The sequence below is a fragment of the Haliotis cracherodii genome, unplaced genomic scaffold, assembly GCF_022045235.1.
Source record: "Haliotis cracherodii isolate W230 unplaced genomic scaffold, xgHalCrac1.p SCAF_30, whole genome shotgun sequence".
NCBI classification, from domain to species: Eukaryota; Metazoa; Mollusca; class Gastropoda; order Lepetellida; family Haliotidae; genus Haliotis; species Haliotis cracherodii.
In genome coordinates this window covers 84,922-111,786 of record NW_027266287.1, presented here as the reverse complement: position 1 = coordinate 111,786, position 26,865 = coordinate 84,922, and the positions used below count along the sequence as shown (strand labels likewise).

Genomic DNA, 26,865 nt, shown 5'->3' with positions numbered 1-26,865 from the left:
TAAAGATCAGCTGATCTCGTACCACTGTTGTAGGTGTCAGTGATGGAGGTGGATGTCGGTTTTCTTCTCGCCTTTGTGGTGCTTCTTGGGAGGTTGGTGTGTTGCAGTTGTATTTTATTGCAGTATAGTTCAGCTAATGTGTATGTCACACCACACAAAGTGTTTAAGTTAACTACTGAAAGTTCATTTCAAGCCATGCTTAATCAAAACGTGTTCAGTGATCCATTCTGCTTCGGGGGATAATGGAGACCGAATATTTTCTGGCGTCGACGTTTTATTTCTTATTACCGTTCTGATTTCGTCATTCGTCTGCACATAAGTAATTTATAGGGTATGAACAGGTACACAGTCTTAATTATAATGCAATTTTACCTCTCGAGCCAGCTAATGAATGGAACTCTTGATTTAACATTGGTGAAAACATTATGATATATACAATAATTTACGAGTGACAAGGAATGACAGAAATCTGTCCAAAGTGAAATTAGATTTAAATCAACATAGATTTCCACTGGGACAGATAATCCGTCATTCTTTGTCATGAGTAGCTTACTTGCTTACTTATATTGGAGTGTTTACTTGAGCTTTCCGACTGCAAGCGTATGTCGCACACGGGCCGGCAGGCCATTTAATGTGTTTCCGAAAGGGGAAACGGAAGTGGTGGTGCCACCCAGGAGTGAATGAGTGGGTGAAATATTACAGCAATATCACGGTGGGGGACACCAGAAAAATGGGCATTTCACACTTCACACATTGTACCTATGTCGGGAATCGAACCCGGGTTTTCGGCGTGACGAGCGAACGCTTTAACCACTAGGCTACCCGACCGCCCCTGCAACCCAGGGTGGTTCAAGGGTTGCTTATATAGTAATTTTGAGATTTGGAATTAATACCAAGAGTGGTTACCTTATTATGGTGGATATGAAGTGAATGTATCCCTCATTGAAGTGATGACACCAGGTGTTAGTGGAAAAAGTAAGCGTGTCCTGTCCTAGCGGTAGAACTCGTCAAGCATGTGTTTCTTGCCTCACGACGGACAGCAGCACTCTGTCATCCGACGCTGGCCTTTAAACAATCGAGTATTGACCAGACAATCAATTGAAGGACCAGCATTCTCAAATTCACAATGAACAGGACTTGGTCGGGTTTAAGTGCATATAATGTTTCTTTCTTATGTAAAATTCCACATAATGAACATCCCATGCAAACATAATTTGAATAAGTGTCCATACATAACTGCAATTGTTCAGCTAGTACACAGGGTGGTGGTGATAGCTTCACCGTCACCGTCAACACCAACGGTAGTTACAGCATCGCCGTCCAGGGAAATATCTGGCTCAAAAGCGCACCGACTTTCGTCAGAGTCAACGGGCAGATTTACAGCACCGTAGATGGCTCCTTGAAGCTTCTACAGACCACTGAAACATCTGGTACCGACTTCATCGGGAAATGGCAGTCCACTAGCTTCCTCTACCAAGCCGACACGTGTCGCTTCTTAGCCAGCATTTACTTCTACACGCAAGACCCTAGTATCTTCTCATATAACAATCCTCCTGAACAATTTCTGCTCTTTAAACAGGTTTGACTTTCTTGTTGCCGCTTGTTAATGACTGAAGATGCTGTGGCTTTTAGTTGTCAACATTCATGGTTTCCAAATTAATTTCTTGAAAGAAAAAAACGTTAAGAGTATTGGGTTTGTTTGAGCTCCCTTCTTATGAAATCTCCTTTTGGATATCATGCGGGAAGCGGGGGTAGTGTAAGTCTCCGTGATTCTCAGCGAGGTGGACACGCACTGGTTACTGTTGGCGCCTTGCCCGTCTTTGAAAACTGTATAAATGATATTGTTATGCTCAAATATCTTCCATGACTGGTTTTTAAATTTTACTTTACATAAATGACTCAAACATATTTACTTGGTCTTGCGCTATATGGCTGAAATAATGCCTATGCGACGTTAAATTTCAAGTCACTCACTCACTCTTGTGCAATCCTTATGACTTTACTACAGTTAATAAGGCCTTTTCATACACGTTCTCTTAAAGAAACTGCTTAAACGACAAGCGTATTCCCTAGTGTGCCAGCTGCAGGTTGTGTCGTTTAGGCTTCCCGCTTTCCTCTACTTAAGGGAGTGAGTTGCGTTTTACGCCGCTTTATGTTCCAGCAATATCACGGCGGGAACAACCGAAATGGGCTCCACACATTGTATCAATGTGGGAAATCGAACCCGGGCTTTCGATGTAGCTAGCCAACGCTATAACCACTAGAATGTCACACCGCCCATGCTTACTTTATAATTCATGAACATATTGTAAATATGTAGATAGAAACACACACCATGGGCGGATACAACTTTTTTAAAAGGCGGGGGGGGGGGGGTGCACAATTAAAATCTATTTATTGTCTTTGGTGGTAATTTAGAAAGAAATAAAGATTTTTTTCGAAATAAAAAGGGGTGTGTGCGGGGGTGCGCAATCCACCCACCCACCTCTGTATCCGCCCATGCACATTTATAACTTGGCATGTTCTTCATTTATAGTTAATGCATTCACAGAATCTGTGTCATTTGAATATTGTGTAAATGTGTTTGAATCTTTGCTTTTCCCGATAGACCTACTTAACCCAAACGAATGCCACAATGGCACCAACGGTTGATGAAACAATAGCTGGCTTCCCCGGGTTTGTTGTGGAGGAGGCGTCTGTCCCGCTTGGCTACTTGTCCTACGGAGGGGACATCTACGGCGACACCGGCAAAGCTTTCGGACTGTACGTTTTTGTGTCTCGTAGAGGAGCATGAACGATAAGAGTTGGCTTTTTAGCCGTTTCCTTAGTTATATCACGGTATGAAGAGTGGCACAGGCTGATATGTTTATTTCAGCGGATCCTGACACATCTAAGGGACACAACTCTAAATTTACTAAAACGTTTAAGAATTTTTTGACGACTAAATTTATATGTGTTGTTTATGTATAAGCTAAATTCATTTTATATATATATATATTTACATTTTTTATGTGCCTGTGATACATATCATGGTTATGATTGAAGAATCGGCTTTTTTAAGATTTGGTCCAAAAATGAAGATTACGTCCTGCATCCGAAGTGGTCCCCTGTCTATTTTTGACCGCGTCAAGACAGCCAACACCCTCATCCTGTCTCCTGCCAGTACCTTCATGTCTGCCAATCTCCGGCAGCAGACTACCAGCACCGGAAGCAACCTATACTGGGGCATCATGGGCGGCGTCTCTGATATGGTTCCTGAGTTTGAAACCAGTACTATTCTCTTCTACAGCAACCAAGGTATAAACAAGTTGAGTTATGTAAAATTGGTGTTTAAAAAACCCATTGATTTTTCTTGATTATTTACATCAAGAGGAAATAGCTGGAAGTATTTCAAATCGCAATCGTTACAGAGAATACAATCATGACAATCCAGTGGGGATTCCGGGTTAAAGGTTCACCCTTGCATAAGAGTTTACTTTTACAGTTCGTGCTGTAAACTGAGGCTTAATGGATCGGTGGTCCAACTCAGTGGTTTGGTTGGAAGTGGTCAAGCTCAGTGATTTGGTTGAAGTGGTCGAGCTCAGTGATTTGGTTGAAGTGGTGGAGCTCAGTGATTTGGTTGAAGTGGTGGAGCTCAGTGATTTGGTTGAAGTGGTCGAGCTCAGTGATTTGGTTGAAGTGGTCGAGCTCAGTGATTTGGTTGAAGTGGTCGAGCTCAGTGATTTGGTTGAAGTGGTCGAGCTCAGTGATTTGGTTGAAGTGGGCCAGTTCAGTGATTTGGTTGAAGTGGGCGAGTTCAGTGGTTTGGTTGAAGTGGTCGAGCTCAGTGATTTGGTTGAAGTGGTCGAGCTCAGTGATTTGGTTGAAGTGGTCGAGCTCAGTGATTTGGTTGAAGTGGTCGAGCTCAGTGATTTGGTTGAAGTGGTCGAGCTCAGTGGTTTGGTTGAAGTGGTCGAGCTCAGTGATTTGGTTGAAGTGGGCGAGTTCAGTGGTTTGGTTGAAGTGGGCGAGTTCAGTGGTTTGGTTGAAGTGGTCAGACTCAATGATTTGGTTGCGGTGGTCGGGGCTCAGAGATTTGATTAAGGTGGTCAAGCTCAGTGATTTGGTTGAGGTTGTCAAGCTCCGTGATTTGGTTGAAGTGGTCGAGCTCAGTGATTTGGTTGAAGTGGTGGAGCTCAGTGATTTGGTTGAAGTGGTGGAGCTCAGTGATTTGGTTGAAGTGGTGGAGCTCAGTGATTTGGTTGAAGTGGTGGAGCTCAGTGATTTGGTTGAAGTGGTCGAGCTCAGTGATTTGGTTGAAGTGGGCGAGTTCAGTGGTTTGGTTGAAGTGGACGAGCTCAGTGATTTGGTTGAAGTGGTCAAGCTCAGTGATTTGGTTGAGGTTGTCAAGCTCCGTGATTTGGTTGAAGTGGTCGAGCTCAGTGATTTGGTTGAAGTGGTCGAGCTCAGTGATTTGGTTGAAGTGGTCGAGCTCAGTGGTTTGGTTGAAGTGGTCGAGCTCAGTGATTTGGTTGAAGTGGTCGAGCTCAGTGATTTGGTTGAAGTGGACGAGCTCAGTGGTTTGGTTGAAGTGGTCGAGCTCAGTGATTTGGTTGAAGTGGTCGAGCTCAGTGATTTGGTTGAAGTGGTCGAGCTCAGTGATTTGGTTGAAGTGGGCGAGTTCAGTGATTTGGTTGAAGTGGTCAGACTCAATGATTTGGATGCAGTGGTCGGGATCAGAGATTTGATTAAGGTGGTCGAGCTCAGTGATTTGGTTGAGGTTGTCAAGCTCCGTGATTTGGTTGAAGTGGTCAGACTCAATAATTTGGTTGCAGTGGTCGGGCTCAGAGATTTGATTAAGGTGGTCGAGCTCAGTGATTTGGTTGAGGTTGTCAAGCTCATTGTTTTGGTTGACTGCTTGTCATCGCATCCAAAATGCGTGGAACATTGCCCACAGTATCTAGCACAAGTACTGAGTTGTCTGTTCCATACTTGACTATTTACAGGCCGCCATCATATATACTACTCAACTTTTGAAATGTATTTAAATATACACTCGACATATCGTAAGAAAAAGTTGTTTGTATAATGGACAGATAAAAAATATCTCCATAAAAAGGGAGTAGTATAGTTGGAGTATTGCTGAGTGTGGTGTTAAACGACAAATACACTCAAGAATAATGCTAGATCATCAAACCGTCGGGTACAGTTTGGGTGAAGGTTACAGTGATAGATAGGTTATCAGGATATGTTATCATGAGTGATATGTCTGGAGGTAAAAGTGAACTTTAACGGTGAACCTACATGTACATGGCGTGGACACATGCGTCGTTCATGTAGCGTGCATGTCCGATAGAGAGCAAACAACAAAGAAATAAACTTGAATGTAGCTATGCTATACAATAAGACAACTCAATTTGGTTAGGTATTTAAAAGTACAAATATTCGTCCAATCTATGGCATCAAAGTTTATGATATCGAAATGTTTAGTTACATTTTCTCGATAGCGCCTACGGGCGTTTGCTCGATCAGGGTTTTGGGAATTGATAATTGTATTAATATATGATATCCCCTGTCTTAGAATATCTATTCTGTTTCATTCTAAAATTTTATTTGAAGGTGATATAAATTGAATATACGAGTTGGTTATGTTTTGTGTGGGACAGTTTTGATAATGTGCAGATGTTAATCTCAGGGATTCGTCAGCTGCGGACAGATTCTGCAGAAAATGTACGGAAGAGACAACAGTCTGGTCAATCAGATTTCACTCCTGAAATGCACTCCTTTTATGCTCTACACGTTGGTTGATAGTCATGCATCACCCGATTATATATTGAACCGCAAAAGAAACGTCACCCCAAGTAACATTGCATGAAAAGTTGTCATTTAAATATCTGGGTAAGTTTTGTCAAAGTTTCTAAATTAAAAACCTTGTCCGGAAAAATGAAATTTGATGATAAAAAAACAAGGCAGATGACAATATGACCGATCGCACAAACGCATCACGGCAAAGGCCATGGTAACCCAATGCACGTAAGTTCCCTGCAAATTGAAATGCACATGCGTTCCCCCATTTCTTGCCCTATAAAACTCCACCCAGATCGGATAACATTCATTCGTTATTGAATTGCTACCACATGCCAAGTTTGAAAAAAAATCAGCGACACCAAGCCCTTGGATGATTGCAAGCTGGACAACCTGCCCGGCAAGTAGCCAGTGCATTTCTCGTCCACGCAAGGACCATATACAGGCACCAGCAACGGCACCAGACCACCAACACTACAGATGACCGACCACGTAGTGGAAGACCCATTCTGACACCAGGTCATCGCTGGGACAGTCTTCAGTGGGCAACACAGCACCAGCATTGTCACCACCAGCAGTGGAGAAGAGTCCTCTTCTCAGACGAGAGCCGTTACTGTATCTCAACAGCAGATGACAGAGAGATAGTCTGGCGACGCCGTGGGGAACTTCATTCGGGTACTTGTGTTGCTGCGAGAGACTCGTAGGGTGGTCCGAGCATCATGGTGTGGGGTGGAATTGGTCTTGCACAGAGGGTCGGCCCTGTGGTCTTCAGGAACATCGGTCGAGGGAGAGGCAATGGTATCACAGCAGCTCAGTACATTGATCAAGTCTTGAGACGAAACGCCATACCTCATTTGGCACGTCGCCGCAACCACGAGTTGTTCCAACAGAATGGCATCAAAACCATGTTGAGACCTTCCCTCAGTCCCGATTTAAATCCCATTGAGCACCTGTGGGACGAGGTTCAAAGACGGGTGAATGACGTCCGACCAAGGCCGACAACTACAGCTGAACTGCGTCAGGCGTTCCTCAGAGTGTAGGCTCAAGTACCTATGGCTTTCGTCAACCGCCTCATCCATTCCATGTATCGACTTTGCACGGCAGTCATCATGCACATGGCGGACACACGAGATACTGACATGTGATGCCATTTTCCCAGAGACTAGTGTTCTGGTTCACTTTAAGAACATTTGACACTTTAATTTCAACCTTGATGATCAGTTTTCCCAAGCTTCATCTTTTTGATATGTCTCAAAGTATGTTTCCAGTGTTTGGACAAATAAGGTTTCTCATATATCTATCCATGGTGACGTTTCTTTTTCCGGTTCTGTATATCATATAGGTTGCATTACACTGTTGCATTGAACCAAATCATACAGACTATTCTATTGACATGACCCTTTTTCAGGTGCATATTACTACTACAAAACTGAACCTGAGAAGAATTATCAGGACACTATACTGAACATCGCTAGTCTCATCAACGACACAGGTATACCCTCCAGGTAGGTGTTCACCTGTAGCTCCATCAAGTACAGGTATACCCTCCAGGTAGGTGTTCACTTGTAGCTCCATCAAGTACAGGTTTTCCCTCTTAGGTAGGTGTTCACCTGTAGCTCCATCAAGTACAGGTATACCCTTCAGGTAGGTGTTCACCTGTAGCTCCATCAAGTACCGGTAAACCCTCCAGGTAGGTGTTCACTTGTAGCTCCATCAAGTACAGGTTTTCCCTCATAGGTAGGTGTTCACCTGTAGCTCCATCTAGTACAGGTTTTCCCTTTTAGGTAGGTGTTCACCTGTAGCACCATCAAGTACAGGTATACACTTCATGTAGGTGTTCACCTGTAGCTCCATCAAGTACAGATATACCCTTCAGGTAGGTGTTCACCTGAGCTCCATCAAGTACAGGTATACCCTTCAGGTAGGTGTTCACCTGTAGCTCCATCAAGTACAGGTTTTCTCTTTTATGTAGATGTTCACTTGTAGCTCCATCAAGTACAGGCATACCCTCCAGGTAGGTGTTCACTTGTAGCTCCATCAAGTACAGGTTTTCCCTCATAGGTAGGTGTTCACCTGTAGCTCCATCAAGTACAGGTTTTCCCTCATAGGTAGGTGTTCACTTGTAGCTCCATCAAGTACAGGTTTTCCCTCATAGGTAGGTGTTCACCTGAGCTCCATCAAGTACAGGTATACCCTCCAGGTAGGTGTTCACTTGTAGCTCCATCAAGTACAGGTTTTCCCTCATAGGTAGGTGTTCACCTGTAGCTCCATCAAATACAGGTATACCCTTCAGGTAGGTGTTCACCTGTAGCTCCATCAAGTACAGGTAAACCCTCCAGGTAGGTGTTCACTTGTAGCTCCACCAAGTACAGGTTTTCCCTCATAGGTAGGTGTTCACCTGTAGCTCCATCAAGTACAGGTATACCCTCCAGGTAGGTGTTCACCTGTAGCTCCATCAAGTACAGGTAAACCCTCCAGGTAGGTGTTCACTTGTAGCTCCATCAAGTACAGGTTTTCCCTCTTCGGTAGGTGTTCACCTGTAGCTCCATCAAGTACAGGTATACCCTCCAGGTAGGTGTTCACTTGTAGCTCCATCAAGTACAGGTTTTCCCTCTTAGGTAGGTGTTCACCTGTAGCTCAGTCAAGTACAGGTTTTCCCGTTTAGGTAGGTGTTCACCTGTAGCTCCATCAAGTACAGGTATACCCTTCAGGTATGTGTTCACTTGTAGCTCCATCAAGCTCCATTAGGTATGTATATTAGGCTGTACAATAAAACTGGACTCCCAATTTCAGCCCATAACAGATACTGGTAAGTACTGCACATACAGTCAACAAGACTTGTTGATGAACAATTCAGGATTGAGACGAAATATGTTTTGCGTTCAAGAATTCATATTGAACATAGCTGTTGTGCTGTTGCGCTGTTGTGGGTTGTGTGGTGTGCTGTTGCGCTGTTGTGCGTTGTTGTGTTTTGTTGTGTTTTGTGTGTTTTAACATCACGTCTGTGTAATTGCAGGTCAAGCGACACAACATATGCAAAACAGAATGGTGGCAAATATCTTTTCCTCTTTGAAAATGTGGCCCAGGTAATTCAGATACGAATTGTTCAGATTCATCTCACTCGTCACCTGGTGTAAGTAGATATGTTGCAGTGTGTGTTACCATGGACCGTTCTAGTATATACCATGGACCGTTCTAGTGTAACCCATGGACCGTTCTAGTGTATTCCATGGACTGTTCTAGTGTATACCATGGACCGTTCTGGTGTATACCATGGACCGTTCTAGTGTATACCATGGACCGTTCTGGTGTATACCATGGACCGTTCTAGTGTATACCATGGACGGTTCTGGTGTATACCATGGACCGTTCTGGTGTATAACATGGGCCGTTCTAGGGTATTCCATGGACCGTTCTAGTGTATACCATGGACCTTTCTAGTGTATACCATGGACCGTTCTGGTGTATACCATGGACCGTTCTAGTGTATACCATGGACCGTTCTGTTGTATAGAAGTATGATTTATACAGTCCATCAGCAGAGTTTAGCAGGACCCTGCCAGAGTTGATATTACTTCCTTTCGGTCACCCAAGACTTGCCTTGAAGATATCTCAAAACTATGAGTCTATATCTGAAGAAATAGGCGAGACAATGTGATATTAGGAAAAAGATACTTCTACTACGGAAGCCTTTTAGGACCATTTGTTTATTTTTTTAGGTTTTTCTTGAAATTTGATGATTCTATGTTGAATTCCGTACTTCTACACATAGACCTACCCTATCTAACCTTTTTATTATTATTATTTTCTAATAGTGAGTAAGTATGGTTTTACACCGCTTTTAGCAATATTCCAGCAATATCAAGGCGGGGTCACCAGAAATTGGCTTCACACATCGTACCTATTTTGGGAATTGAACCCGGGTCTTCGGCGTGACGAGCGAACGCTTAAGCCACCAGGCTACCCCACCGCCCCTCTTTTCTAATATATGAATGTGAAACGTCGTGTCCTGTATAAGATGATGACTACATGCACGCTTAAACAGGGTTCTAAATAAATCCCGACACCAGGTGTCTCAGGCCATTACTGGTAGCTCCTATACTGCGTGCATGTCTATAGTAATACAACTGCAGACCCTTAAAACCGTGAGACACGGTGGCAAATATGTAGTCGCGGCATCAGTGAAAAAGGTAATATATTGATTTACATTTAATCTTCATCGTATATCCTTTTGTGATTTAAAAAGACCCCGATTAATTGGCTTTGTTGATCTTAAAACACTTGAGAAGACTGTGACGTGAGTACATGAATGTGGGATAGGTTACGCAAGGAACCATTTGAGAAACTGGTCATTTTAGAGAACAGGATACCGTGCTTTCAATTTAGCGGTTTTAAACGTACCTGTATATTCGATATCGGTAAAGAGATTAGTTGATTTTTCATGCACGCTTTGATTATTTCCTTTAATCTTCCAAGAATTTTCTTTTAGTATTATTGGAGGATTTCCATTTAAAGTCTTTAGAAAAAGGGATTCTTCAAGAAAACACACAACAATATGTTGATAGAGTTTATTTGGAATACTAGGAATGGTGACATATTGATGAAAACAGCACATTTTCCTACAGTCTTACACTCTAAGGTGTTTACCTCCTCGATAAGCCATAGTCCGTCGTCAGTTTCAGACGTGTGGAATTCACATGGTCTTACGGATGGAACACCTTACTTCTTGGCTCGTTCTTATGTACGACATGGCAGACCGGTGTATTTTGTTTTAGTATTGTCGTGACACGCGCAAGGTTACTGTCGTGACACGCGCAAGGTTACTGTCGTTAGACGCGCAAGGTTACTGTCGTTAGACGCGCAAGGTTACTGTCGTTAGACGCGCAAGGTTACTGTCGTTAGACGCGCAAGGTTACTGTCGTGACACGCGCAAGGTTACTGTCGTGACACGCGCAAGGTTACTGTCGTGACATGCGCAAGGTTGTTGTTGTGACACGCGCAAGGTTACTGTCGTGACACGCGCGAATTGGTTTCTGTATTCTTTGAGCAAACAGAGTGTCTGTAGATTTCGTTCATAATTCTAACATTTGTTTGTTCAAAGGAAAGAGACCCCCGGGAACATTGTTATTCATGCGTGTGATACCGTCATCAACAAAATGCATGGTCTGACATAGTTTCTGTAATACCACAAGCGGCCCAATCAGAATGCAGGATTCTAAAAAGTCACTGTAGAATTTCATTTAATTTTCGTTGGTGTTTTTCACTTGGTTCATTCTTATTTGAAGACATTCTGGGACGACCTTCTCTCCAATGGTCGGAAATGGGTCTGATGACGTATGAACAGGTAGACATGTGGTTTTCTTTCTGTGAACGATTGACTTGCCTTTGCGTGTGTTTGTAGCGGGTATAACGGATATAGCAGGTTACGCTCACCTTTTCGTGAACACATCACCGTTTGATAGTGATTCATAAACACATGCTCATATCACACACACACTAAACACTGACTCATGTGTGTAAAGCATATGATGGCTACTGGTCCATCACTCCAAAAATACAAAATTTAATACATGCAATTTGATTTGATACCTCTGCATCAGAATGTCAAAGGGCATATCGTTCATATTTTCAGTTCTGGCTAAATGTCGAGTTTGCCGGAGTTCCGTCTCTTACTGAAGATGTCTACCTGGCAGAGACGTGGCTCAGCCAGAAGGGACGTGGAACCGCCAAGAATGGTCTGACCATCCACTACTGTATGGCCAACAGTCGACACATTCTCCAAGGGATTACTTTACCTGCCGTAACGCAGGTAGACATCGTAGCACGCAACATTTTCATACAGTTGTATGCATGTGTAAACTTGATATTTCTGTTTTGAAACGATAACTGAGAAATGGTCTATTTTAGTAGCATTAATACAGATCTTTTGAAATGTTCTACCTCATACACACATACACTCATTGCTGTAGATGTGACACAGCCACCGTAACATGTCTGCATGGAATCAGAATGATTAAGATAGGTAAAGGTACGTGGACACACGACGTTTTCCGGTGACAGGTTGCCGGATCTGCTCTGAAGGAACTGAATTCATGTTGTCCGATTCCGTCTGCCCGAAATTCGTTTTCTTAAAGCGTTCGTCCTACTGACGTGCTTGGATCCTGACTGTGGATTCGAACACCAGATTCGCACTGACTATGATTATAGTGCCCACAGTGGTGAACATCCACGACCTCATTGGCTGATACGCCATCCTGTTGCAGAAATAATTCGACATAAAATACAACTCACTCGCCCCCTCATACACTATCCCACTAACCCACTTCCTCACTCCCTCACCCACTCCCTCAGTCCCTCACTCACCCACTCACCCACTCACCCGGTCACCCTCTCACTCACGCATATACCCTGATCTACTTGACAGGCAAGAGCCAGCAATGACTACCATCCTGGAACCCAACAAAGGCGGATTGGCGTTTCATCTGGCCTGGGCTATCGGCATTGCTCCTTTCAAAGACAACTTCTGGACCACAACTGTTCAACCTGGTACCTCTTACAAGGGTAAGTATATGAAACTACCTCTTACGACAAGCATCGTCGCCTTTTACGGCAAGCTGTTTAGATCCTAAACATGGTTAACTTAGAAACATGCTAAGGTCTTGAAAGACGCTTAGACGCTTTCATATGTTGACAACTTATCTTGGATTTGTTAAATATCACAACAAATGTGTCCATAACATACTTCTCATTTTTCATGTTTGAGTTTCAAGCTATAATATCACATGATTATTAGTGTATGTGTGTGAGTGTGAGGGTAGGTGAGTATAGAATGTATACGTATTTGTGAGTGTGAGTGTGCGTGTATGTGTTTGTGTATCTGTGTGTGTGAGCATATGTGTGTGTGTGAGTATCTCTGTGTATGAGTGTATGTGTGTATGTGAGTATCTGTGTGTGTATCTGTGTGAGTGAGTATCTGTGTGTATGAGTATCTGTGTGTGTGAGTATCTGTGTATGTGAGAGCATCTGCGTATTTGAGAGTATATGTATGTGTGTGTAAGTATCCCTGTGTGTGGGTATCTATGTGTGAGAGTATCTGTGTATGTGAGAGTATATGTGTGTGTGAGAGTATCTGTGTATGTGAGAGTATATGTGTGTGTGAGAGTATATGTGTGTGTCAGTATCTATGTGTGTGAGTATGTGTGTGTGAGTATTTGTGTGTGTGTGAGTATCTATGTGTCTGAGTATGTGTGTGTGAGTATCCCTGTGTGAGTATCTATGTGTGTGAGTATATGTGTGTGTGAGTATCTATGTGTGTGAGTATCTATGCCTGTGAGTATCTCTGTGTGTGAGTATATGTGTGTGTGAGTATATATGTGTGTGAGTATTTATGTGTGTGAGTATCTGAGTGTGTGAGTATATCTGTGTTTGAGAGTATCCCTGTGTGTGAGTATCTATGTGTGAGACTATCCCTGTGTGTGAGTATATGTGTGGGTGTAAGTATCTGTGTGTGAGAGTATCTGTGTGTGTGAGTATTTGTGTGTGAGAGTATTCCTGTGTGTAAGTATCTATGTGTGAGAGTATCCCTGTGTGTGAGTTTATGTGTGTGTATCTGTGTGTGAGTATATGTGTGTGTGTGAGTATCTGTGTGTGAGAGGTATCTATGTGTGTGAGTATCTGTGTCTCTGAATATCTGTGTGTGTGAGTATCTGTGTGTGAGAGTATCTGTGTGTGTGAGTATATCTGTGTGTGAGTATCTGTGTGTGTCAGTGTATCTGTGTGTGTGAGTATCTATGTGTGTGAGAGTATCTGTGTGTGTGAGAGTATCTGTGTGTGTGGGAGTATATGTGTGTGTGTGAGTATTTGTGTGTGTGTGTGAGTATCTGTGTGTGAAAGTATCTGTGTGTGAGAGTATCTGTGTGTGAGAGTATATGTGTGTGAGTATATGTGTGTGAGAGTATATGTGTGTGAGTGTATATGTGTGTGAGAGTATCTGTGTGTGAGAGAGTATCTGTGTGTGAGTATCTCTGTGTGTGAGTATCTGTGTGTTTGAGAGTATCTGTGTGTGAGAGTATCTGTGTGTGAGAGTATATGTGTGTGAGAGTATCTGTGTGTGTATCTGTGTGTGAGAGTATATGTGTGTGAGAGTATCTGTGTGTGTGAGTTTATGTGTGTGAGAGTATCTGTGTGTGTGAGTATATGTGTGTGAGAGTATATGTGTGTGAGAGTATCTGTGTGTGAGAGTATATATGTGTGAGTATTTGTGTGTGTGAGTATGTGTGTGTGAGTATATGTGTGAGTATCTGTGTGTGAGTATCCGTGTGTGTGAGTATCTATGTGAGTGTGAGAGTATCTGTGTGTGAGAGTATCTGTGTGTGAGTATATGTGTGTGAGAGTATCTGTGTGTGTGAGTGTCTGTGTGTGTGAGAGTATCTGTGTGTGTGAGTATATGTGTGTGTGAGAGTATCTGTGTGTTAGAGTATCTGTGTGTGAGTATCTGTGTGTGTGAGTATCTGTGTGTGTGAGTATCTATGTGAGTGTGAGCGAATATGTGTGTGAGTATTTGTGTGAGTGTGAGTGAATGCGTAGGTGTGTTTGTGTGTGTGATTATCTATGTGTGTGAGTGTATCGATTTACCTAGTTACCGCTGAATCTAAATCTAGAGATCCTTATTCCGTTGTCAAGCAAGGCATGTTCTCTGGCCATCATGTTGTTACAGTAATATTCTTCACTTGTCATTACTTAACCTAACCATGTTAATAAAAATGTAGGTACTATTTATATTCTGTACCATGTTCATTATTCAGCCTTGCTTGACAACGGTATATGGATCTATACCGAAATGTCGCCTTCACAGTAGATAAAGAAGTAAAAATTGTGTCTACTTTGTAATTATGAAATAAATGTTGATTCCTGTCAAAAGACGAACACTGTTCTTTATAAATATTTTATTGTAGGGTATATGGACAGTCGTTTTCAGCAACGTGTGCGTTCAATCACACCAATACGAGGTGTATGTGATGCAGTAAATGGTCCCTCCAAACAATATTTTTCGAGCTTCTCCCTACGCGAGTTTCTGCTTCGTCTGTTTTATAACAAGACCCACTACATGAAGAATTGGCATGTTTCTTTATTTCCGATACTTGTGGTTGTATTTTGATTTATAGTTATGAATTGAAACATGTATAACGACACTGACTTTTAGGAGCGTGAATTCAGAGGGATTCATCCTGAAGCCATCGAGACCCGCCACAGCTATTGACAACATGATCAGGAGGGTAAACACAAAATGAAGGATTTATGCATTTTTAGGACTTCAAGCATCTCCAGTGAACGGTTACTTTTTTTCTGTAAAACCGGCGATGAAAGTAAAATGTTTTTTAGCATTTTCTGGATTGAATTATTTGAAAGATATAAGAAAAAGGATAAGATAATCAAATGGGCGGACACTCAATACTATTACTATGTAATATTTGTTTTTGTCTTTCTCGGAAAGCTTGAGCAAAATAGCATTGGCGAGGAGCCATAACGACGGACGTCCAGTGTGTAAACCCGGAAGGAAAATCATTATTGTTTCTGGCATTTTCTGGATCAAGGTAATTAAAATGATTTTCAAGTCAATGTAATTGTTTTCAGCTGGCATGGAACGAATTTGAAGGCCCGGATGGGGAAGTATGGTCGACGTACTCTGACTTTGGTGGAAACAACAAATATGGCATAGTGCTTGCTGCGGACCTCCACGGGAACTACACCATGACGCCATGTATGGCTGGGTTCCAAGGGGTAAGGGCAATCAGGCGATACACACCAATGAAACAGTTCAACCTCACATATATGATTTAAATGAGTGAGTGAGTTAATATTTAACGTCACTTCGGCAATATTTCAGCCATATTGTGACGAGACCAATTTATATATCAAGAGTAAATGCAATTAGTAAAAGAATTGGCGTATCACAGATTTGAATTTAAAACTAGCATTTGTTCTTAAAATATGTCTGTTCATAACAACAAATGATAAAAACGAACTATAGATCACCAGCAACCAAAGTTAGGCCACCATACTAGGGACCATGGGGACTTATGGTACTTCTGCTACCTACACGGTATCTTACCAGGAGTTACATCAACCCTCTGGCTACTGGCAATTGTCAAAAAGTTAAGCCAAACAGTTAAAATCAACAAGAAGACTACGATTAAAATCACAGAGAAATGAAACAAATACTTCGAATGATATGGGACTGATAATTATTTTCCGATACTTCAACCCCCTTCAAAGACACAGCCACAATTCCTATCATGATGAATCTGTGCAACAAAAACGTTCATACATGGTGACATTTGATTACCGTTATTGCAAAGAAAAAACATCTTACATTTCTCTGGAAATAATAGTGAGTTTATTTTTTACCTTTGCAAGACCACTGACTGAAACCATGATCTACTCCATTGCAATTTGTCATGTCACAGATTTTGACAATCTGACCCTATTTTAGCCTGCACTTTCGACAAGAATTTGATTCCTGGAACTTATTCTGAACCGGCTTCCAAGCAGAGGCACTGTAAATTAGAGTGACAAAACCCTTTCAATATTCATAAGAAATTTCTGCCTAATCAAACAGATCATGATCAAGAGTCGTATGGTGCACTTTGAAATCTTTGTAGAAAGAGACTTCTCGATTGTACCTCAACAGTTGTGGAATGTGGACACCAAATGTTGGAGATGCTTGAATATTGCTTGGCATTAACGGGAAGTCAATCACGATTATTGAAAAGTTGAAGTCAGCCCGTCGTGATTAAGATCCAGCGTATGTCTATCCCATCAGAATACTTTGACTAAACTGTATACTTCCAGTTCCCCAAGTCTATGGTGTTCCCTGCTAAAGACCCCAACAAGGTCCAACTGCTGACAGACCCCCAGCCTCTCCAGATGAGTGGCTGTACCATGGTGGACTTCTGTCTGTACTATGTCTCGCCCGTTGTAACCTTTCAAGGGTGAGGATGATTTATTCAATAGTATCATTACTTCACTTGGTATAGGCTGATAATATGTTGCAACGGTGCTACAGCCAATTTTTAACATTTCTTTCTCAAATTATTAGCATAGAAGTATAACATTCCCATATTTTGTAAAGTCTTCGAATTGTTTTCAGACATTAACATGTTAAATTCGTGTAAACTAGGAAATATATACTGAATATTAAAAAGATGAAACTTGGCGAAACTGATCAACAAGGTTGAAAATAAAGTGTCAAATGTTCTTAAAATGAAACGAAACACTAGCCTCTGAGAAAATGGCATCACAGGTCAGTATCTCATGTGTCCGCCATGTTCATTGATAACTGCCCGAGCAACGTCGATACATGGAATGGATGAGGCGGTTGATGAAGGCCATAGGTACTTGACCCCACACTCTGAGGAACGCCTGACGCAGTTCAGCTGCAGTTGTCGGCCTTGGTCGGACGTCATTCAGCCGTTCATTCATTCTTGTCCCACAGGTGCTCAATGGGATTTAAATCGAGACTGAGTGCAGGCCACTGCATGGTTCTGATGCCATTCTGTTGGAAGTCTCTTGTTGCTCTCGCAATGTGGGCACGAGCGTTATCATGCTGAAACTAGTGGTTGCGGCGACGTGCCAAATGAGGTATGGCGTGTGGTCTTAAACTTGATCAGTGTACCGATCTGCTGTGACACCATTGCCTCTCCCTGGAAGACCACAAGGCCGACCATCTGTGCAAGACCAATTCCACCATGATGCTCGGACCACCCCACAGATCTCTCTCAACAACACAACCATCCGAATGAAGTTCCCCACGACATCGCCAGACTCTCTCTCTCTCTCTCCCTGCCATCTGCTGTTGAGATACAGTAACGGCTCTCGTCTGAGAAGAGGACTCCACTGCTGGCGGCGACAATGCTGGTGCTGTGTTGCCCACTGAAGACAGTACCGGCGATGACGTAGTGTCAGAATGGGTCCTCGGTGTGGCCTGTGACTGTTGAGATGTCTGCTCTTCAGTCGTCGACTCACGGTGTCCGCACAAACGTGTCGCTACTGTGTCCCCATGATCTGTCGAGCAGTTTCCGCAGCAGTAACAAAGCGGCCTTGAAGATGCTGTCGCACAATCTGACGATCTTGACGTCCGGTGGTGACCCTTGGTCTTCCACTACGTCGTCGGTCACCTGTAGAGTTGGTGGTCTGGTACCGTTGCTGGAGCCCGTATCTGGTCTTTACGTGGACTTGAAATGCATTGGCTACTTGCCGGGCGATTTGTCCAGCTTTTAATCAATAACGCATGAATGTTATCCGAGTTGGGTGGATTTGTATAGGGCAAGAAATTGGGGAACGCATGTGTATTTCAATTTGCACGGAACTCACGTGCATCGCATTACTATGGCCGTTGGGCGATCGGTTTTATTGTCATCTGCCTTGTTTTTTATCATCAAATTTCAATTTTCCGGACAAGGTAATATTAAATTTTAGAAACTTTGACAAAACTTACCCAGATATTTAAATGACAACTTTTCATGCAATGTTACTCGGGGTGATGTTTCTTTTGCCGTTCAGTATATAATGCTTTTGGGGGACATACACATACCGTAGGTGTTCATATGCATGACAATATAAATGGTATTCACTTTCAACATAACCGCGGCTACACATATCACATCCTCTTTTGTTTCTTGGCATGCCCACGTGTCTACCAGTTTCTACTTTTAGACGATGTGACCTACATTTTATCCTTGCCAAAGTCACAGAAACTTGATTATAGTGATGCAGCCAATATATGGTTCAACGCCAAAAATTGGTTCAAATAAGGTGTACGAGAACGTTTCAGAGCCTAGAGATAGGGAGGCATGCCACTCCTGCTGGTACATACACTCTTCCAAAATAGAAACGCTAAGGTAGATTTGTAGTAAATCTATTGTATTAAAGTCGATATATTTAATTTAGTATCATAGATACAAATATGAAATGTTGGAGCTCGATAGTCACATGTTGATATTGTTGCGCTGAACTCGGGCAGCAATCACAGCTCTGCATCTCCTCGGCACTGACTGGATAAGTGTACGAATTCTGTACTGTGGAATTCTGCGCCATTCTGCGCCATTCTGCTTTAAACGCGTTGGCCAGTTGTGGGAGTGTCTGCGGCATGTTCTGACGTTGAGGAACACGTCGATCGAGTGTAACACTATTCAGTGTGGGCAGAGGCTGTATGTTGCCGCCGGCTATACTGGAGAGTTTTCCTGTCCAGGTGATCTAATGGTCAAGATGAGACAGTTACTGGCTGACAAATTGCCTCCGGCTGATTGACGACCGTGTTAGACAAAGTGGTGCTTTGATTCTCCAGTAATCTAGTGGTCAGGAACTGTGTTAATGTGGAGGGACATCCTCCACACATCAGGGGATATATCAAGGACTGACCTGTTTTGTGACCGAACTGTCATGTACTGACCGACGATTGTCGTCGGCTGACTGATGAATCGTGATTCAGGCTGACGAAATCGTGGTGCAAGCGCGTGTTGGGTCACGTTCAGCCAGCCAGGCTATCCACATATAAGCCGGTCCGTCAGTGAAGACGCAGGGAGAGACGCAGAGAGACGCAGAGGGACGCAGAGAGAGGCAAGAAGGCACAGAACCAGCAACACCAACCAAGACCAGATCGACAGAGCAGTCCCGGAGAGCAGCCCCAGGTCTCTAACAGCCGCCACGACTAACAACCACCTGTCAACCTAGCTCCCACCAGAACAACACATAGGGACAAGCTCTTGTCGCGTCTGGTCGTGCCTGAACAATCACCACAGTCTCCTCTCACAAGTCTCTGCCACGTTCGCCCTGGTCAAAACGTATTGTACTGTAAAGTATTTGTTAACAGTTATTAAAGGAAAACCGTTATAACCCTGAACGACTCTTCTGTTGTGCTACATATAGCACGGGCGTGGGTTCTTCTTTGGTGCCGTGACCCGGATCCCTCTCAAATAGGAACAGCCTGAGGCGAGTGGAGACTGACGTCTAGATCCTTGTTGGTAAGTAGCTCAGACTTCTCCTCATTTCAATCTCGTAATGGCTAGCCAGGAACTAGGTGAATTCTTGTCAGGAATAGCGGGACAGATTTCAGGACAGTTAACTAATCTATCAACTACCCTAGGTGCGCAGGGAATAGCGCAAGTTATTAAAACATTTGAGGGGGAGCCCACAAAATTTAAAGAGTGGATTAAGAGCATTGAAAAATATGCACTACTCATTAATGCGGATAGAGAAAGAGTGAAGCTGGTAGCCTACCAGTCAAGTTCAGGGGCGGTTAGCGATTTTATCCATAGGTATCTACAAGACCATGATCAAGCAGCAAGGCAGATTGTAACCTTGGCAATAGTCGTAGGTGCTCAAGGCATCGCTAATTTATTCCGTTCATTTGAAGGGGATCCAGCCATGTGTTAAGCGTTGGCAAAGACTGCGTAATGTTTGGTCTAGATAAAGCAAAACTAGTTGTGGAAGTGATCAAACACGTACAGAGATATGCTTAAGTTTATACCGGATTATTAGGGAAGTTATTGGCAGCATATAAGAAACTGAAAGTCGATTTTATTAAATAGGCTAAACAAATTATAGGGATGAGGGAAACCTTAAAACGGGAGAACAAGGGTCATATCAAGAACAGAATAGGGAAACTGTGAACACAACAGGAAATTCATTAATGCTAAGACATACACGTGGCCCAGGTCCGGTCAAAAGTATGCTAATATCGTTGGGGATTGTAAAAACATAAAGGATCCAGTTATGAGGATCAGTTCTTGATCGCGGGTTGCGTCAAGGGTGTACTGACATGATAACGGTGATGATCAGTATTTGGTCGCGGGTAGCGACAAGAGCATACTGATATGATTAAAAAGACTGCCTAAACAGTCAGAACCTATGGGACGAACTATGGGGCACACAGGGGAACACATAACAGAGGTTTAGACACTGAACACTCCTCATGATGACACTGATTGGAAGGAGGAGGAGGAGACAACATTCCATATAAATTAAGCTGGTAGCCCGAGCAGTGGTAGCTGGTACAGTTAAGATAGGAAAGCAAGTCATCCGAAACTTACAGAAAGCATGACAAACAAGTAGAGTCCCATGGTTTAGTTTTGGAAAGTAAAGTTGTGGATAGCGACAGATTCAGTTGGGGAAAGTGAAGTTGCGGATAGCGACGGGGAGGATATGTGGATAGAGTCCACTGAATTGAGCCGAACTAGGGACTCTGGTGCAAACTCACCCTCCGACAAGGGTAAGAATCTGAAACAGTTGCTCCAGGCAATGGCTGGATTACTGTAGTATATTTCCCGGGGGTCGACTAGATGTCATTGTGACCGGCACAGGCCGAATATTTGCGGATAGCGAAACTAGGAGACTGGGAAAGGATTGTGTAGATACGGTTGGGCATTAGAATCAGGTATATGATTTTTCTCTTATGTTTCAGAGAAAACATGAGTCCTCTTGGTCTACTCTTCCTGTTGGGGTTAGCTCAGGGTACAATTATGTATGAAAACATTATATTTCAAAAATTAAACGATATAACTACAACAAGGTCAAAGTGGTTAGTAACATTTGTTATTGACTTAAAGCCATATGATCAGTTTATTGGGAAATGTAGGTATAACATTAACCAAGTTGCAATGATGATTAGGCAGCTGTTGAGCCGCTACCACTCTAATCAATCAACAGGGATCTTAAGCATGTATACTAAGTTAGATGAGGAAATCATAAGGCTGAATGCAACCTTGAATGACCTAGTAGACAATTTCTCCGAATATAGCAGGTTACGTACTAGACCCAAGCGGTCACTATTGCCATTTGTTGGAAGTGCTTTGAGTTTTCTGTTTGGCACTGTGTCTGAAGCTGACCTAAGTACTATAAAGACAAATATTCGTAGGCTTGCGGAAAATCAGGCAGGAATTGCGCATGTTATACATGAAGGGCTCTCCATCCTTAATACAACAAGGATGCAAGTCTCAGAGAATCGCAACGCCATTAATGAAGTCGTTAACGATCTAGGTATAATCGAACAGGAGATCGCTAATGTCTCAGGGACATTGAGCAATCAAATAGCTAGGTTAGAATGGGCCACGAAGACCTATTTACAAATAGAATTGGCGATTGAAAATATTCGAAGTATGGTGCAAACATTTTTGGCCTATTTGGAACACCTCCAACTACAAATTAATATGTTGGCTTTGGGGCACTTGTCACCAAGCACCATAACGCCAAGTCAGTTACTGGCTCTACTGAATGACATCAAAGCTCACCTACCTTCTAAATTCCGGTTAGCGAACGATCCAGTAGGTAATTTATGGGGTTTCTATAAGACCTTGCTGTGTACCACAGTACTGTTCGATGATAAGATATTGGTAATCACATCCATTCCGCTTTTGGATGTTAATGGTCAATTCGGAATTTACCAGGCTCATAATTTGCCGGTACCGCTAATAATGAATGGCATAAGCACGAAACCAAACGGAATCAATAATATGGTGGCAGAGTATCGGTTGGAAACAGAGGTGATTGCAGTCAATGCACAACGCACAAAGTACGCATTGCTGAAACCCTCAGAAGTACAGACATGTACAAAACCACTTACGGGCTATTGCCATATCCAAAGCCCAATCTACCCCATCAATCTCAGCCACCTATGTGTCATCTCCCTATTTATGAAAGATGAGACGAAAGTCCGACAGACATGTCACACAGAAGTCAGGCCTAATGCTATATTGCCTATGGCAGAATATCTGACGGCAGGACGTTGGGTGTTGACAACAACTAAGAGGTTAGACCTAGTAGTAGTGTGTAATAATAATAACTTGTTTTCTTACACTGTAGCGGTTTTGCCACCGCTGGGAATAATTAAGTTGAATGCCTCATGTTCGGCATCTAACGACCATTTAACCTTACTCCCTTATTACCATAATGAAAGTCAGTATGAGTTTGAAGATAATCTCATACAGTCAGTCCATACACCCAATGTCTCAAACATGTTACTATGGAAACCATTTATGAAAACTGCCATAAAATTGAACTTGACCAGGTTACCAGATAAACTCAAGGGTATTAAGAATATTCCTATGAATCATCTGATTGATCAGCTGAATGATTTACAGACAATGATACCAGATGATGAAACCCCGGGTTGGAAGTATGTCTTAGGAGTAGCTTTAATTATAGTGGGGATACTGGTAGGGATGTTTCTATATGTAAGATATATTAGACCCTGGCTAGCTAAACGAGGAAAGAGTAGGAGGAATGTCTGTGCTGCAACCAGCTTTGAGATGGCGCCAGTTGACACTGGAAGCGCAGTTCACGCCTACAGAGGAACACTACCCTCTGCGCCACTCTTAAGACGAAGGGACCACGATCCAGCAGAGGTGGAACCAACTCCCGCCATACGGAGCATCTACCCGACGCTGGATACGGCTACCATCGGACATCGTGAGGTCAACTAACTCCCATTAGTTGACGGAAGCACGACGGAAGTAAACCGGAGAAGCAGTGACATCCCAACGAGGTGTCATCTCTGCAGTCGGTCTGAAGACCGTATTACAGAACTTTTTAAGTTGACTTTGGAAAAACAAAACAAATATATACACAACGCATGGCAGACGATCGAACACGTCGCTGTCCTTGCACCCAAGATCCGGGTGTGCAAAGATGTTTTTGTGATTACATTTTATGTATGCGTATTAATTTCTTGTAAAGGTAATGGACAACGGTTGTTGTTGAATTGTACATATACAAATGGTACTAGTGTGTTATATGATTGTTGTAAGAAATTTTACGTGGAAAATGTCTTCATGTGGAAAGGGCGAATGTAACACTATTCAGTGTGGGCAGAGGCTGTATGTTGCCGCCGGCTATACTGGAGAGTTTTCCTGTCCAGGTGATCTAATGGTCAAGATGAGACAGTTACTGGCTGACAAATTGCCTCCGGCTGATTGACGACCGTGTTAGACAAAGTGGTGCTTTGATTCTCCAGTAATCTAGTGGTCAGGAACTGTGTTAATGTGGAGGGACATCCTCCACACATCAGGGGATATATCAAGGACTGACCTGTTTTGTGACCGAACTGTCATGTACTGACCGACGATTGTCGTCGGCTGACTGATGAATCGTGATTCAGGCTGACGAAATCGTGGTGCAAGCGCGTGTTGGGTCACGTTCAGCCAGCCAGGCTATCCACATATAAGCCGGTCCGTCAGTGAAGACGCAGGGAGAGACGCAGAGAGACGCAGAGGGACGCAGAGAGAGGCAAGAAGGCACAGAACCAGCAACACCAACCAAGACCAGATCGACAGAGCAGTCCCGGAGAGCAGCCCCAGGTCTCTAACAGCCGCCACGACTAACAACCACCTGTCAACCTAGCTCCCACCAGAACAACACATAGGGACAAGCTCTTGTCGCGTCTGGTCGTGCCTGAACAATCACCACAGTCTCCTCTCACAAGTCTCTGCCACGTTCGCCCTGGTCAAAACGTATTGTACTGTAAAGTATTTGTTAACAGTTATTAAAGGAAAACCGTTATAACCCTGAACGACTCTTCTGTTGTGCTACACGAGTTCATCCGAGAGGTGTTCGATTGGGTTGAGATCTGACGATCTTGATGGCCAGGGCAAGTCGATGATTATTATTAGCATTATGAAGGTAGTCTACCGTGACACGAGATGTGTGCGGTGGAGCGTTTTCCTGTTGAAACAGCTACCTGTGGCGGTCAATGATTGGAAAGAAGGTGAGGTTGAAGAATTTGGTTCTTGTAGCGATTTCCTGTCAAATGTCCCTGAACCACAAGCAAGTCAGATCTCGTAGTGTAGGATATGGTCCCCCACACCATGACACTACCTTCACTGATTTTTTTTTCGAATTCACGTACACAATGTGGGGCAAAACGCTCCTTTCAACGACGATAAACACGTTGTCTTCCATCTTGCCCGTGAAGAAGAAATAGTGATTCATCGCTAAACTACACTCTTCTCCAGTTTCTCAAATGCAAAGGCTGTAAGTTATGGCACCAACGCAAGCGTCGCTGTCGATGGATCTGTTGCAAAACAGGGACGATAACTGGTCTTCTGGGTCGGATTTCAACCTCACGAAGATGGTTCGTGACAGTCTGATGTCCTCCTCAAACCAGGGATGGGTCCTGCAGTCTCCGTAGCTGTGACATTGCGATGACGTTGGTGGAATAGTCGAATGTAGCGATCCTGTGCAGGGGTGGTAACTTTGGGTCGGGCGATTCTCCGACGGTCTGCAGTGAAACTGAACTGCGTGTATCGGTCACAAAGGCGGCAAATGGTGCTATGGTGGACGTTGAAGCGGCGTGAAACAGTAGACTGCAATTTCCCTCTTCGGATACGTCCTATGGCGATGTTCCGATTGGCGGCGCTGAGTCTCGGCATTTTCGAACTTGAAAAATGTTGACAACTGAAAGACAAATCATTGGCTTTTGCTTTCCTTTTTATAGCCACTACTACGAGTTACGAACGCCATAACTTGCACATGCATATTTGCTTTACTGTTTTCCTCCATGGCATTTTGGAACAAATGTGAAAACAATGCCGTTTAAGACATTGCAAATCGACAATGGCTGTATTTTGACGCACCGTTTGTTGACTATCAGGCCACCGACATTTTCCAATAACATATGTCCAATTTATATACCGGATTTTTTGGTGTTGTCTTCATACTACCTAGGCGTTTCTTTTTTGAAGAGTGTATATTATGAACTCGCCATAAACTCCGAAACAAAAGAATCTATATTTCCAATAGACTGATCTTCCCAGACAAATCGAATTCTCATTTTATTTATTAATAATTTCAACTTTGAAACCTAATTATTTTTTCCTTGGCTAGCATCCGATCTTAATTAGTTCTTAGTTCTTCGTAAACACATGGAATATAACACTATAAGCTGTTTTTTGTTCACTGTTTAAAAGAACGCTTATTATGAATGCCTATGCAGGGAGAGACCCTCTGCTACTCCCAGACTTAAATAGGTGACGTTTTTCATGACATCAATAATTGGATTTTCCAACCTTGACTCATTAGTTACAGGTCATATAGTTATGTGTATATGTTACATAGCACTCAGCACGACTCCAGCTCTATGATAACGGTCTGTAACAAATCGAGCCTGGAACTGGCACTCCGGAGGTTGTCTACCGACCAATTTTTATTTAGTTTCCTCTTTGACAGATTCTAACTCGGAATCCAAATTAAATAAATATTAAGCACTTACGCTGAACAAACGACAGCTATTGTGAGTGATGTGGCATTGGCGTAATGGGGTTTAGGAACTGAATGGCTTTCATGAAATTACAAGTCGAGGTGTAGGATCGGTCATCTCATAAAATCCTCTTCACCTAGAGACTGAAATATGCAACGCATTTACCTTTACATCACAAGATACAAGTTTCGGCGTGGTATTTTGATATAATTCTTTTAATTTGAAGTTTACACGATAGAGCGTTTCCATGGAACGAGAAGTCGGTCACATGACCCCGATATTGACGTTCAGAAGTGTATGAACGACACAATTTGACGTTCATACGAGACCATGTACCATGTCGCAAGCTCCGAGGTACATACAATCATTATGACGTCACACTATGTACAAACTGACCAGGTCCTATGCGTTTTACCGAAAGGCTGACTGTCCAGACATACAGTAGGATGTTACATTATTATTATTATTATTATTATTATTATTATTATTATTATTATTATCATTATTATTATTATTATTATTAGTAGTAGTATTGTTTTCAATGGAATAGAAGGAAAATTAAATAAAAAAGAAGCAAATTGTTTATTACAGACATCAGGTCCTGATTCAAGGAGAACTTGATAAGTGGGTGCCGATGTCCCCACAGAGAGTTGTTGACATCAAAGTTGACAGCAACGACATCAACGTCCGTATTACAGGAGGCGCCTTAGAAGAGGTCACGTTCTGGTTCAACACTGATGGAGTGTCAAAAAGTGTTACCTGCTATCTCGGCAACACTGGGGATGCTTCTATAAGTTACAAAGAAGGGGGTTGTCAGTATGACTAAGACACGC

At 42.9% G+C, this 26,865-nt stretch overlaps 1 protein-coding gene and 1 pseudogene across 1 annotated transcript; both read left to right on the top strand.

The window, feature by feature from the left end:
- The first annotated feature begins 42 nt into the window (after positions 1–42).
- Positions 43–26,865, top strand: LOC139476931 (uncharacterized; annotated as a pseudogene).
- On the top strand, positions 21,252–23,261 carry LOC139477010 (uncharacterized). The gene has a single exon (XM_071259570.1). The coding sequence runs from the start codon at positions 21,252–21,254 to the stop codon at positions 23,259–23,261; it is 2,010 nt and encodes a 669-aa protein (XP_071115671.1).